Source organism: Schistocerca piceifrons, chromosome 1, assembly GCF_021461385.2.
Source record: "Schistocerca piceifrons isolate TAMUIC-IGC-003096 chromosome 1, iqSchPice1.1, whole genome shotgun sequence".
NCBI classification, from domain to species: Eukaryota; Metazoa; Arthropoda; class Insecta; order Orthoptera; family Acrididae; genus Schistocerca; species Schistocerca piceifrons.
The window spans coordinates 509166802-509183307 of record NC_060138.1 but is presented as its reverse complement, the minus strand read 5'-3'; the positions used below and the strand labels follow the sequence as shown (position 1 = coordinate 509183307).

Below are 16506 nucleotides of genomic sequence, written 5' to 3'. Positions count from 1 at the left end.
TTGTGTTTTATTTGGTTTATCTAGTTAAATGCCATGAGACAAACATCTGTGTTTTATTTGGTATGGTTAACTTAAGAACAAGGGACCATTTAATGCCCAAGTTTACAATGCACAAAAACAATGCTGTGCAGGAGTGACTTGTAAGTGGTACTCAGCATAAGTAAATAATGGATGGCATAAATGACTGAACATGTGTCTGTTAATTTGATTTATACTGTAAGGTGCAATAACAACATAAGTTACATTAAATTGCACAACTTTAAAGAAGGAAGAAAACACATTTAAAATACTGTTATATTTCATAATACATATAAATTCCTGTGTGTTACAATAACTCATGATCTAAATGAGTATTTTCTAATCAATTAAGAGAAAGAAGTATTTTTATACAAAAAATAATCCGAGACACCTAATTGCGAATCTCAAGATTTCTGTGTCAATGTATTTATCAAGATGAATTAAAAAATATTTCTCAGAAGCAATCAAATGCTTCATAACAGTATTCACCTTCTCCAAATTTAAGAAACATTCATCTCAAATTATCATTTATTTATTAAATATTTTTATAACAAAACAACAATATATAGTTACAGGGTACAATAATACTTCTGAAGTCATGGTGTAAATTTTGTCACATCCATTTACTGGAATACAGCAATGTCGTGGATGACATGAAATCAAATAAAGTTTCAGTGTGGATCTCTATATGTATAACATAAAGAAACTAGACTTCACAGAAATTCCTCTCCTACTAATACTTTAAAAGTGAAAATAATGACATTTCCATTTACATATCTCATTTCTAAATCATCAAGCATTTATTTCTTGCATCTACAGTAAATATTCCAATAGTATTCTACACAAATAATTTGTGGAAGTTCTAATAAGTCTGCAGCATGGCTGATTTGTACTAGTAATAGTTAAAAATGACTAGTTAAACTTCTTCGTAAGAATGTAATCTGTTGCCTGTTCAGCTTATCAATTGTATTTGGTCAATTCGTATCTTTCTGACATGGTATGGCACTTAAGAATTTGACAAAAAGCTAAAATTACAAAAATATAAATAAATAAAAATTCACTTAAAGGTAATACATAAAAAAATACAAAAATGAATCATTTGTCCTTTCCCAAAACATGATGAACTGTTCAGGACAATATCGTAACAACAGTAATGCAGTAAATACATATCTGTGCTTAATTTCCTCTTATCATTCAAAGTATTCATCATACAATAGCTGCAAATCTTCAATGAAATAAATGTATTTGTAATGAAGCTGCCTGTGTTCATATATTACGAAACAAGGAACAGTAAAAATCACAAATTAACCACATGAGAGATTAACTACCGGTCATACAATTCTCATTCATATTCAGTTGAAAAATTTAGAGCTTTCCTGTAAGACTGATGCCTTACACATCATTTTTTGCTTAGTTTAATCATGTTCTTCACAGAATCTTTGTTGTATTCATTCAAATACATCTTAGTAGAAAGAAAGTTCTGTTTAAAAAATGTACTTCTCTCACATATAAAGAGACAGACAGTAGTCAAAATGTCAAATATGACATACAAATTTTTTTAGTAAATATATTTATTTTAACAGCTGGAGTGACAGTCTTTGTGTCCATTAACTACTTGAATCAATACAAATCCATAAACAAAATGATAACAAGATGTATGAATTAAATTCAGCAACTGGCAATTGGATTACTATTTTTCAAAGCTAATTTTCCTACTGCTCTTAAACTTTTTCAATAAGTTCAACAAACATTACTGTTTCTAGAGAGATGCCAGTTAAAAGAATAACAACATTACTGACAATTTCAACAGTGACATACAAATATATAAAAATCTATAGCAATAAACTCCACCTTATTTTATTAATAACAATAAATCTTCTAAATGGACTGGATTTCAAGTAATGTTAAAAATGAAAGTGAGTGCATATAATATAATATGAGTAAAAAAGTGAAAAGATAATACAAACTGTATGAACATAAGCAATTCTTGGTTGTTTTGAAAGTTGTAAAACCCAAAAAGTTCACACAAGAAAACCCATTTAAACACAAGTCACAATTTTTTTGACTCTAAGATTCATTTGCCAGAAACTGAGGCCAAGTTAGCAGGAAAGGAAGGCCAAGGTAATGGTAAAAAGAATACATTTTATGATTTTTTTAATGGGAAAATTAGAGTTTAAATGTTTGTTGACATCAGGGATGAAGTACAGTCGGACACGATGTAGAGATAAAATGGCTTTGGTATTATCCCCTTCTGACTTATTTTATCATATGCAATGCTCTTTCTTGGTCCCTATCTCATGCTTTCTTCTGCTTTGCTCTTCTTTGCTCTTTATCTTTGTGCCTGTCTACTCTTCTCTGTTGACAGGATTCATATTTGTGTGTCTTGATGTTTTCGCAGTGCAATAACTGATCCATTAAATTTTGGGAGTGCAGCTGCATAAACTCTGTTTCTTCTTCTAATATTTTGGCCAGAAACCTCTTGGCCATTTTCAGAGTGAGCTGACTGATTGAGATTACAATAACTCATTTCATTGTTGTAAACCGCAAACACATAAGCACCAGAGACACTGATGAGCAGCAAAGAGAACACATAAACTGAATCTGTGCCTAAATGTTTGTACCATTCTGGGTTATCAATGCTGCACTGTAAGAACATCTTTGTGAAGAATTTAATTAAAAGATATGGGAGTTACAACCTGGAAAAATCATGAATCAGGTCATTTCTTTAATAAACACTCAAAGATGTTTTTGCTTAAAAGAATAGAATGAATCGTGCAGCTTCAGTCCATTGGCTTACTCTGAAAATGGCTGGAAGCTATACAGCTTAAATATTAGAAGAAGAAGAAGAAGAAGAAATAAGAGTTTATGAAGCTGCACTCCTGAAATTTAATGAATTGTAATTCCATTTTGTTTCTATCTTTTCCAGTTTAATTTGTGTCACTTCTGTTCTACCTGTTTTCTCATTTTAGTGAATCATCATTTTTTATAATTTGTTTTCATTTCTTCCTCAATTTTGCTTCTCAATTGTGACTTCTGTTTGGTCAATAGACTGCTATTAGCATCAATCATAACTCTGTGTTCTGTTTGTTTTCTATTTTCTCCTAGTTTGTTTTAAGCTCCCATAGGAGAGTTAAGTTTAGGAAAAAATAAGCGCCATGTTCTTTGGAGTTTTGACAGGTTACGGTAAATGTCTTCCATCCATCAGGATCTAGTTTTAATTGTCATAATGACAAACAAATTATGGTTAATATCTGACCTGTATGCCTAATGAGCATGGTTTTATTCACAGTCTGCACTTTTTCCCTGTGCCACTGAGTGCAATTTTCTATATCCCTTACACTTATAGAATACATTCACATAACTGGTGACCACTTCTTTGACAGGATAGACGAAACTTTACAAATACACGCTGTATATACCAACAGTGATTGTTTCATTTAATTTGCAATGCAAGCAATTTTTCCACAACTGATAATACAAGAAGTCTCATGATCATCTTTTCAATACTGTCACAAGCTTGATGACCTTTTTTTTTTAAATTAAAGTTGCAAAGTAAATTCAAAAGATATAAAACTATAATGCAAAAGTGTCAAAATTTAAAAAGTACATATGCTAATTCAATACTGGTACCATTAGGACTACCTAATTAAAAACTAGTCTGCTAGGAACAAGAGAAATATTTGTGTCCTGCAAACAGTTTCATTTAACAGCTCCAACATTCCTTTGAAGATGACAAAAAAGAAGTCTTGTCAGAATGCCTGCTTATAAAAGTCAGAGCTATAACATACTGATAAAAAATAAAGCCAATGATTTATGAGAACTTTCTCCAAATTCCAAACATGAAATACATCACCCAAAGGAGAGTTACTTAATTCTTTGTGATGTGCTAATTATATTTCATTTTTAATTATTGTCAATCACATATATCTTCCTCCAAAATTACATCTTTACACAATCTACAATTAAAGCAATTCATTACTTTTGTCAATATCTTTCAGCTGCTTGCAAATAAAAGTAAAATACTTTTTCTCTCAAACAAAATATGAGGTATATTCATGAGGCATAACACCTCTACGTGGATAGAAGGTGTGCTTCACAGAATAATTGAGCAAGTTTGTAATGTTGGAAGTATATATGTCTGCAAAGCGAAACAAGCGCCTTGAGAAATATGTAGGGTTGTGATAAGTTCGAAAAACACTGCCAAATTGTTCGTTGAACACATTCTTGATTCTGTGCCTGCAAGTAGAAACAAAAAATGTCAGCCTATAAATGCAGCCAATAAATACAGCTGTTAAATTATATACAGCAAAACAAATTTCTTTTTCTTCAAACATAATACAAGCATAAACAACAGTAAACAAGGTACAAATAATGATCTCACAGTTTAGAAATTATTGATCCAAACACCAGTGGATTCATATTATTTCTTGTTGCTCAGCCTCTTAGCACTGTTGCATGTACTCTCTTCCCTTGTACAATAAACTATAAATTTTGGAGTGTAATATTGTATTGGACAGTATTACAATTTGTATAAAAAGTTAAGTAAACTTGTATAAATATCCTTGATAAATGTATGATATTTATACAAAAAAAAAAAAAAAAAAAAAAAAAAATCCATGCTTGGCCACAAAATGTGAAAGAAGAAATGGAAGAACTATTTTTCTTTGTTCAAAATTGCATCTTGGAGAAACAACTGTGTTGCCCATTTCATGGTCACTTTTCCTTCATTTTTTTAAAATTTCATCTATGGCAGAATCATGTATATGTCAGTAACTTTCCAAAGAAGATCAAGGACTATCTAGTGAAAATGAAATATTATTTATTGATAATCTAATAAATTAAATCTCTGAATAGCATTCTGTATTTTCATCAGCATTAGAAAGCCTATTCAAAAGTGTTGCTGTTCAATAAATTTACAATACTGAATGTTTTGAATTCTTGCATTGTTGTTTATAACAAGTATTATATAATACTACAAGACCAAGTAAAACACAACTGACACTGTCAGTTGTCAGTTTATTTATTACGGCAAATATATCTTCCTCTCTGCTGTGCCATTTTTTTCTATTTAAAATTACATTGCAATTTATTTTGGAATTATCAGATTTCACCCTAAGGCAAAACTCAGATACCCATGTGTGTTAAAGTACCACTTCTAGGACAGACTCCAGATTGAATCTGCCCAGTAGATTAACAATAAGGGTCAGTGTGCTGTCAGCCTGAGAATGATTTTTACTAACAAAGAGATAGAGGGGCTGGCCAGTACTTACCTCAGTTCAACCGATAGATAACACAAAACAGAAGAGAAAATTTACATTCCTAGCTTTTGGGACTTTGTTCCTTCATCAGGGAGGGGAGAGCGGAAAAAAGGGAAGAAGGGAAAGTGGATTCAGTTACTCTCAACCCAGATTATGAAGCAACAGGGAAAGATAAACAGGGAGGGTAGCAAGGGTGGAGGCATGGTTGTCAGAGGGAAGCCAAAGATATTCTACTGTTAAGTACTGTGCCAGCTTCAAACCAAAGAGGATGCATACAGAAGTAATGAGGTATATAGTATAAAGATAAACACAACTACGTAGGATGAAAATATGCATGAATGGCAAAAGAGGAGAGGGAAAAAGAAGAAGACTGAAGAGTAAATGGGAGTGAGGTTGGTTAACGTAGGTTCAGTCCAGGGGGATGGCGGGATGAGAGGATGTGTTGGAGTGCAAGTTCCCATCTCCGCAGTTCCAAGAGACTGGTGTTGGGTGGGAGAAGCCAAACGGCATGCACGTTGTAGCAGGTTCCTAGGTCCCTAGAATTATGCTATACGGACTGCTCTGCTACTGGGTATTGGACATCTCCTAGGCGGACAGTTCGTCTGTGGCCGTTCATGCGCTCAGCCAGATTAGTTGTCATTATACCGATGTAAAAGGCCGTGCAGTGCAGGCATGTCAGCTGATAAATGACATGTGTTGTTTCACATGTGGCCCTGCCTTGAATTGTGTATGTTTTACCAGTAGCGGGGCTGGAGTAGCTGGTTGTGGGGGGATGCATGGGGGAGGTTTTGCAGCGGGGTTCGGTTACAGGGGTAGGAACCGCTGGGTAGAGAAGGTGGTCTGGGAATATTGTAGGGTTTGACAAGGAATGTAAATTTTCTGTTCTGTTTTGTGTTATCTATCGGCTGTACCGAGCTGAGGTAAGTACTGGCCAGCCCCTCTATCTCTTTGTTAGTATTTGTTTCACATCTTTATATGAGATTTTCCATTAATCATTGAGAATGATTTTTAGGCAGATTTAAAAAGCTTTTGCTCACTTTCAAATGAATAACACTACACACAGACAGTTGGGGTGCACATATTTCATCCTGGGTGATAACAGTGTGGCAATAGGAAGGGCATCCACCCACCCCTTAAATTAACCTTGCCAAATCTGTTAATAACCATGCCAACCATGCACCCAAATGGGACAAAGGCACAAGAAATTAGAAGATCCTAAGGCAACTGCAAGAGATGCTCTGAGTAATTCAAATTCTGCCAGTTGATGTTCTCGTTTGCATTTTCAATCAATGATGTAAGACAATATTTGTGGTCAAAGTTGCATGAAGGAGGTCACTTGAGTGGCCAGCATGAAAGTAGAGTCTTCGAGGTCACGGCCACTGCCTGCCGTCAGCAAGGGCTGCGGGCTGTGATTCGGTCTGTCTCTCGGCTTTGTTGCCATGAAGGTACCATTAGTGGTGCGGTAATTCAGATCAGCTGAAAGCTCAGTGTTACCACAGTTTATGTTAGACTGTGGTGTTACCCTGCCATATCGAGTGTTCACGTCTGATCTCAGTGTCTTACTGTCTTTGGAAAGGTTCTATGTGTGTTCGGTGTTGAACAACAATGCAGGAGCAGCGGCCTACTTGTAGTACTCCTCCGGTCGTTGTGCATAAAGGGCGGAAAGACATTCATAAACAATCTAAAATTATCATATTGAATGTACTCAAGTTTTTTACTGATCTGGCCGACAATGAAGAAGCCAAGAATAACTTAAATTTTGTGCAAATTCATAAATTTACTGCTAAAGCATGTGGTGTCTCCAAGTCAACTGTAGGCCATATTAGCAAATCCGCGTCATTGGCAGAATCTCTAGACATGAATTAGTGTTTCGATTCTCCAATAAAGGGATATGAACATGAATGGAAATCAACCACCTTTGACGATTTTTACAAAGAGCTCGTGCGTAGAACTGTACTTGGATATTACGACAGAGGCGAGTATCCAACAGCTAAAAAAATACATGCTGACCTCTGTGAAAAAATTAATTACTCGGGCTCAGAGATCTCCGTTCTTCATCTTCTCTGCTCCCTTGGTTTCTGATTCAAGAAGTGTAATGATGGACAGAAATTCTTAATGGAACGCAGAGACATTGCAGCAGCAAGAGCGAAGTTTTGGCGTACAATCCACTTCTTGCATGTACTTGGATGAAACTTGGATTTCACAGAACCACACCCATAAATATATATGGCATGGCTCCCAAGGAAACGGCGCCTTGAAAGTGCCTACTGCCTGCTGATTAATCACTGCCCACGCTGGTTCATTAACCACAGGCTTCATACCAGAGGCCAAACTTGATTTTCGTGGTGGGAAAAGTACTTGCCAATCCGATTACCATTCAGAAATCAATGGAGAAGTTTTTAAGAATTGGTTTATTCTACTGTTGTCTGCGCTGGAAGAAGGGTCAATTATCGTGATTGAAAACGCCAGCTACCACTCCATTCAGATAGAAAAGCTGCCACATTCAAATTGGCGCAAGGCAGATATTATGGAGTGGTTAAAGAGAACGAATGTTTCATTTTCAGTGTGAAATGAAGGCTGCGAATTAGATCAACTGGCATATGAAATGGGACACCAAGTGGTACGTCTACCACCATATCACTGCCAGTATAATCCCATTGGATTGATATGGGCCCAAGTAAAGTGAGAAGTAGCGAAAAGAAATACTACTTTCAGACTTGCTGATGTCGAGAAGCTAACACATGAAGCTCATGACATTGTTACTCAGCAGGACTGGGAGAGGTGCATAAAACACACAGAAGTATTGCAAGAAACTGATTTTTTTGAACCAGGGTTTAAGAGACACCATAATGGAATCTGTGATGATACACGTGGCTGAAACAAACGACAGTGAATCTGAAGACACGGAGCCAGAAAATCCTTCAGTTTAGGTAAGTGCTGTCTATGTCAAAACCTGACTTGATTAAATGTTTGGCTATTCATTTCAGTTATAGAGGACATACTGCGAATTTTTTTCCCTTACAGTAGATGTCTGATAAATTTATCACAGGTAGTGGCAATTAGTTTACTCGACAGTAACTGTCAATTAAAATAAGATTGTCAACTCTGCATTAATTAACAACAGTTTTTTGCAAAAACCTGTATTGAATGTCTTTACATTCAGGTATAATCTTGCTGCATTCGGTTTACTTGTACATTCGAAATTTAACTCCTTCTTTTCATAGGATTTACTGGCTGTTTTGTATTAAGGATAATGCAGTTCATAAAATGACAAAACATTGTGGCCCTTCTGTATCGACTGTATATATAAAAAGTGCAGTAACATCAGAACAATCCCAGCACCTATTCTGATTCTCTGAGAAATGCATAGAAATCTATAATATTTGATGACTTTTACAAAAAGCTAGAACATAGAATTGTATTACTTTAGTAAGACAGAGGATAGTATCCGATGGCTAGAGAAATAGAGGGTAATGTCCGAGATAAAATTGATTATTCTGGCCAGTCACTTCAATGTACTGTCTTCTCTGCCCACTTGGTTTTTATTTCAGAAACTGTAATGATGGACAAAATTTGTAACACAAGACAGGAACATTGCAGTAGTAAGAACGAGGTTTTTGTGTACTAAGCACGTTTTGCATGCTGAGAGTAATAGGCTTACAGCAAATTTAGATAAAATTTGCGTTTCACAAAACCTTTCAAACAAATGTTTTGCTCAACTTCAGTGAAAATATTGGCTTTTAAAATAACTACAGTTACTTTTGTATAGTACATATTGTCGTTTTGATTGATGGATGCATGTATTAGCTGCCAGTAAAATATTTTCGGGAAGTAGGGAATATTCTCGGTCATAGTAAAGTGAGCCATCCGAACAAAACTCTTGGCAATGGCCTACAATGACTCGCACGCTGCTACGCACGGAATATCGCGGAAGTAATTTGCCTCTGTATGTGATACGACACAATAATGATGTCTGATATCTTACCAAAAATAGTTTTGTAATTTTCTGAACAACTTTCTCACGGGAAGTTTCTTCACAGTCCTAAAGAATGAAAATTCTTCAACAACAACATTTTTTGCTGCTCAGTCGGCACAGTTTCACACCTTTTATAATATTTTATTTTTTATCTCTATACTTTTATGTTCCCAAAATAAAAGAAGCAGCGTATGCATTTGTAAACTTTGAGGATGTTCGTTTTTTTTTTTTTTCAGTCCAATTACATTAGTGATTTTTCTACTACCAATGGTAAAAAATTATTTTCCTCCCTAATTTCTCATAACATTAGTTTTCATTTTTTTCCCTAGCAGTTAGTAATAATTTTCTTTTGGAAAATACTCCATCATATTCTAGACTAAAAATAGAGTTGCCCAATATTTTTTTAAATTTTATGAACATTTAAAATTATCACTAAAAAAAAAAAAAAAAAAAAAAAAACCTGGCCATGCTATAAGACAGCAAGATGACCTTGAAGCCCTATTTTCATGCTGGCCACTATCACTACAAAACGTATTGGTGATTCCTGCAGAGGCCAAACATTTTGAAGCTTTCATATTTTTAGCTTCTTATGAGAGTTTTAACATGTGCATTCTCAGTTGCTGAAAGTACCTCTCAAAAATTCCTGAGCATGGAATCTTATTATTTTAAAATCAAAGTAAATACCACAGCTGTGAGGAAAACCTATTTGCTACAATAGACTTTACGTTTAGGGAATTTGTTCAGAAGTTGCTGTTAAAGATATAAAAAGTGTAATTGAAAAAGTACAACACTTTCAAATTGCATTCATAAAAAAATTTCAGTTCACGTACAAATACTGCTACTATGTTCACAGTTGAAGTAGAATTGTGATCAGCAGACTTGAAAGCAAGCTGTAAACAACAAAATTCAGTTTTTTGCAACCATGACTTACTAAATTGCCCCATAGTCTGGGGGCATTTTTGCCTATCTTGTATATCATGCATACTATCTGAAATGGTTTTACCATGGCACACTTTTCCCAAGATCTCAATAATTCTAAAGGAATTTCATCTGCTGCAGGGGCTTTGTTCCCAAGTCTTTCAGTGCTCTGTCAAATTCTTCTCACCGTTTCATGTCCCCCATGCCATCTTCATTTTATTCCTTTCTCCTTTCTATAATTTTAGTTTCAAGTTCAATTAATCTTGCATTCTCATTATACATATTCTTTCCACTTTTCAGCTTTGCCCTTCTTTGCCATCTGAGCTCCTGGTATTCAAACAGCTTATTCTTTTTCCTTCTAGTTTTTCTATAGGCAAAGTCTATCTTCCCCCTAGTCGTATATGCTTCTGGAGACTTGCATTTGTCATCTAGCCATAGTTGCTTTGCCATTTTGCAGTTTCTGTCAATTTAATTTGTTAGATGCATTGTCTGCATTTATGTATTTTTCATCAATTAAATTCAATATCCCAAGTGCTATTCAAGGATTTCTATTGGGTCTTGTCATTTTACCTATTTTATCCTCTACTACTTTCACTATTTCATCTCTCAAAGGTACCCATAATTCCTCTTCTGTTTTATGCCTGTTTTTGTTAATCATTGCCTAATGTTCCTTTTGAAACTATTAGCTTCCTCTGGTTCTTTCGATTTATCCAGGTCTCATCTCTTTAATTTAACCTTTCTGTAATTTAGTCATTGGCAATCTACAGTTCAGAATGAATAAATTATTGTCAGCATTCACATCTGCCCCTGGAAACATTTTTCAGTTTAAAATATAGTTTTTAAATCTCTGTCTTACTATTATATAATCTACCTGAAAACTTTTGCTGGTGTCTCCAGGTCTCTTCCATAGATACAACACTCTTTTATGATTCTTAAACTAAGTATCAACAAAGGTTAAATTTTCTCTGTGCAAAATTTCTCCAAATGGCATCACATTTGACTTCTTCCCTCCTATATTTTTTCTGCTTTTCCTTGTACTACTACTGAATGCCAGTCTCCTGTCACAATTAAAATTTCGTCTCTCCCCCTCCTTCCACAATAACTGCCAACTTTTCAGATTACACCAGTCCTTAGCTGCAAAAGCATATCAACCAAGCCCAAAGCTCCCTGCAGTACCTTCTCTCCATCTGAAAAATTCTCCTGCTATGCAATCCCTAATTCCTGGAACCCATATCACACATTGAAAGTCTTGCTCTCCAGGAACTAGAGCAACATGCACAATGCCACTTCAGAAAGCTCTCCACCCTGCTCACTTCCTACTCCCGCCTTGGAGTACCACTCTCCACCCCCTCTACAACAACCTGCAAACCTCCTCCACATCCCCTCACAGCTGACAAACCCAGTCTCACAGAACTACTACATTTACTCCACCCTCCAAAACTCCCTTCCACCATCCACAGAATCCAGAATGCAAACAGAACTGAAACAAAGTAATGAACCTGTCCTCCAGAAGCCTTAGCCTCACAGAAATATCAGTCCCTTTCAAAGGCCTCACCTTTTGCCCCACTCCCAAATTCAGTCATGTGGACTTGTTGAAGACCTTCTCTCGTTCTCCCAGTCCCTACAGTGGAAACAGTTTTTCACCACCAACCGTACCAACCAGACTCAACAAAAGACCAATGTTGAACCCTGCCTAATTCGGTTCACTCCTCCATCCAACTGTGATCCACCCCCACTGGCCTCAAATCAAACCCTGTTAACTTTACAGTGTTTCTTAACCTCGCACCTTGCCTCATCATCATTCCCCAAATGCCTCAACATGCAAACTAACCTTAGTTCCATGGAAAGAAATGCATTCCACCTTCTAAAAGCTGATCCCGACCTTATAATCCGACCTGCAGATAAAGGCTCCACCACTGTTGTTTCGAACCACAACGATTATCTGGCAGAAGAAATCCACAGCTGTCAGATACATCCACCTACAAACCTATCCACATGGCCCCATTCCAGAAATCCAGGAGGATCTCATCACTCCTCAAATCCTTAGCCCCATCCCAGAACCTCTCCCCAGAGTCCAATTCTCTGCTCACCCTTACCGCTCTCTGCACTCCTACCTTCTACATGCTTCCTAAAGTCCGTAAACCCAACCACACAGGATGCCCCATTGTGACTGGTTACTGTGCCCTTACTGAGAGAATCTCTGCTCTCAAAGATCAACACCCTCAACCTGTTACCTGGAACATACCCTCCTATATGAAAAATACCAACCATTTCCTCCAACGACTCTCCACATTTCCTGTCCGTTTACCACATGGTGCCCTGCTGGTCACTATTGATACCACCTCCCTTTACATTAACATCCCTAATGCCCATGTCCTTACTGCTGTTGAACACTACCTTTCCCAATGCCTAACAGATTCCAAACCAACAACCTCCTTCCTAGTCGCCATGACCAACTATATCTTCATCCACAATTAGTTCTCATTTGAAGGCATCCTAAAAACAAATCCAGGGTATAGCTATGGGCACCCAAATGGCACCAATCTATTTATATGGCATCTAGAGGAATCCTTCCTAAGCTCCCAAAATCCTAAACCCCTCACCAGTTTCAGATTCACAGATGACATCTTTGCGATCCGGATCGAGGGTGAGGACACCTTATTCACATTCCTCCAGAACCTCAACAACTTCTCCCCCATTTGCTTCACCTGGTCCTACTCAACCCAATAAGCCACCTTCCTAGATGTTGACCTCTACCTCAAAGATGGCTACATCAGTACCTCCATCCATATCAGACCTACTAACCACCAGCAATACCTCCACTTTGACAGTTGCCACCTGTTCCATACCAAGAAGTCCCTTCCATACATCATAGCCGCCCATGGTTGTCGCATCTGCGGTGATGAGTGGTCCCACTCGAAATATACCAAGGGTCTCACTGAAGCATTCACAAACCATAATTATCCTCCCAAACTTGCACAAAAACAAATCTCCTGTGCCTTATCTTTCCAGTCTCCCACCACCTCCCAAAGCCCTACCATCCGGCCACAGAGGAGCAGTCCCCTCATAACTCAGTACCACCCAGGACTAGAGAAACTGGATTACATTCTCTGTCAGGGTTTCGACTACCTCTCGTTGTGCCCTGAAATGAGTATTGTCCTGCCTACTATCCTTCCCACCCCTCCCACAGTGATATTCCACCATCTACCAAACCTACACAATACACTCATCCATCCCTACACAAGCCCTGCTCCCAACCCCTTACCTCCTGTCTCATATACCTGTAATAGACTTAGATGGAAGAACTATCCTATACATCCTCCCACCACCACTTACTCCAGTCTGGTCACAAACATCACCTATCTCATCAAAGGCAGGGCTACCTGTGAAATCAGTCATATGATCTACAAGCTAACCTGCAAGCACTGTGCTGCATTCTATGTGGGCATGACAACCAACAACCTCTCTGTCCGCAAAATGGCCACCGACAAACTGTGGTCAAGAAACAAGTGAACGACCCTGTTGCTGAGCACGCTGCCAAACATGACATCCTTCATTTCAATGACTGCTTCACAGCCTGTGCCATATGGATCCTTTCCACCAGCACCAGCTTTTCTGACTTGGGTGGGAACTTTCCCTGCAATAAATCCTACCTTCCCATAATCCTCCTAGCCTCAACCTTCGTTAGTCATTGAACTCTTCCATTCAGCCCCCTTCTCTGTTCCCATTCCAGCACTACACAGCCCTCATTCCTCCATCACACTCAGTCTTTTTACTTCTCTCCTTTTGCACTACCGTCCCCCCCTCTTCGCTGCCCACCACCTAACCTCCCAACTCCACACAGCTGCCCTACCCTCTTTCCATGTTGTCCCTCTGTGCTCCCCAACAGCAAGTCACTGTCCGCCACCCCTACCCTGCTATCCCTCCCTATCCCTGCCCCAGCCTTCTCCTAACCCCAACCCAGTTGCCACTCCCATCATCATATATATATATATCCCGGGATTGGAATGACTCCTTACCCTCTCCTTTACAACCCACATCCTTTCGTCTTTCCCTCTCCTTCCCTCTTTCCTGATGAGGCAACAGTCTGTTGCGAAAGCTTGAATTTTGTGTGTATGTATGTGTCTGTCTGTGTTTCTATCGACCTGCCAGCGCTTTCGTATGGTAAGTCACATTATCTTTGTTTTTATGTGACAGCCTTTTTGTTGTGCCTATCTGCGGCTCAGCATCTCTGATATATGGTGAGTAGCAACTTCCCTTTTCACAAAATAGTCAACTAGAATAATTTCTTTTGCCCCATCAAACATTGTTTTAATCTCTTCATCACCTGTGAAGTTAGCAAGTGTATAAATTTGTGCTATTGTGACTTGACTACGATAGTGGATTCGCTATGCTGCTCATAGCCGTTTACTCACATTCCTATTTTCTTATTCATTATTAGGCCTACAACTGCATTACTCATACTTTATTTTGTGCTCATAACCCTGTACAGATGTGACCAGTAGTCCTGTTCTTCTGGGCAATGTTATTCACCAATTCCCACTATATCTCACTTCAATCTATTTATTAATTATTTAAGCTACTTTCCCTCCCAATTAAGGTTTTTAACGCTCCACAGTCTGACCCATAGAACGCCAGTTTTGTTTTCCCTCATCACATCCTCCTTCCTGAATAGTCCCTGGCCAAGTATCTGAATGGTGGACTGGTTTACGCAAGAGGATGCCAACACCATTAAGCCATGCAATAGAAGTACACGTCTCTGGGAAAAATAATAGCTGTAGTCTCCCCTTAGTTGTACACAATATCAACATAGCAAGACCATGTTGGCTGATGTTTAAAGACCAGATCGGTCTGTCATACATGCTATTGTCCTTGCAAGTACTGAATGGGTTTCATCCTCTCTTCAGGAACTACATATTTTTCTGGCCTCTCCGTAAGCTCACCTCCAATGCGTTTGTATCTATGGTACAGCTAGATGTGCCATAGAGACATGCGAGCCACTCAGTCTTAGAAAGATCCTTAGTTGATGGGTGGAATTTAATATTTAGAGTTCCTATGTGTGTTTCTGAAATGAATTACTCTGGCTATAAAAACCATTGTTGCACTCCCCACATTATGGCAATCACTCAACACAGCTTGTCAATGTTGGCATTCACTTTATTTAATAACTCTAGTATGATCACAGACACACTGTGTGTAGTTTACTTCATGATGCACAGCTACTATTTTTTCCTTGTTTTTCATGGTATCATTTACCTTTCTAAAAGAATGTTTCAATATAAAGTTAGTATTCATTGTAAAAAATAACAAAAAAAAACCTTGTGTCCTCCATGAAAATCCCTCAACAGGTTTTAAAAGTATTTAGTGTCCACGGTTTGTAGATCTTGCACAAAATAATGTGACATCATTGTTGAACCCATTCTGTTCATGAGTGCTGGGTGATTCCGGCCTGGAGCTCCATTCGTTTAACTGTCGACCACCCAAGCAAGTGTGATTATATCTAGTGCCACTAAATGTTAGTCAGATGAGGCAAATGAGGAAGCAAATCTAATTAAAAACTGTGCTTGAGAGTGTTTCAGGAACTGCAAGCTATTCCTGTTGTTCAGTACAGAGAATAAAGAAGGATGGGAAGGGGAAGGGGAGGGGGGCACAAAGCTACAAGTACTTACCAATGCTTCACTACTTCAGGTAGGGTAGAAGAAGGAGATGAAAATTTTGTGTTCATGTAATATTACCCAGAACATTATCAGTGAACTATTTCCATGTGAGAAATGTTCTTTGTTTCACTGTCAGTATCAGAGTAAGAAACATCATTTGTTATGCTCCATTTTTTTACCCTTTCTTTATTTTATGTGATTTCTCTCTGGCAGAGCATCGTCAGTCTGGTTTTGCCTCTGTTGTTCTTTCTTAATGTAATTATCCCTTTTTCAGTACTCTACAAGGGAAACTATTGCCTTTGAACTAGTACACTTGTTGAATTATTGATTGTACTGATGTAACCTGTTAATACAATCATTTACACACTCACTAACTGTAGCTTACCACCTCCCCCCCCCCCCCTCCCTCTTTTCCATTCTGCCTGTGCAATTGGTGGTTAAGTTACTTTGTGTGCTCTAGAGAGTCAAATCAAGGTTTTTTGAATAATTTGTAATAAAATTACATTTTCAGTGACAGCAAAGTGATTGAAAAAAATCTTATAAAAACTGGGTATCTTGTATGAAAAATAACTGGAAAAAGTTGTTGGTTGATTTGGGGGGGAGGAGACCAAACAGTAAGGTCATCAGTCACATTGGATGAAGGAAGGATGGGGAATGAAATTGGCCCTTTCAAAGGAAC

General features: G+C 37.7%; 1 protein-coding gene across 2 annotated transcripts in view; it reads right to left on the bottom strand.

The window, feature by feature from the left end:
* Positions 1-276: 276 nt before the first annotated feature.
* LOC124796599 (5'-nucleotidase domain-containing protein 3) overlaps positions 277-16506 on the bottom strand; it is a 134520-nt gene continuing 118290 nt past the window's right edge. For both annotated transcript variants that reach the window (XM_047260709.1, XM_047260710.1), the window contains exon 9: positions 277-4254. In XM_047260709.1, the coding sequence (XP_047116665.1) occupies positions 4050-4254 (205 nt within the window). In that variant the 3' untranslated portion in view covers positions 277-4049. The remainder of the gene's footprint in view (positions 4255-16506) is intronic.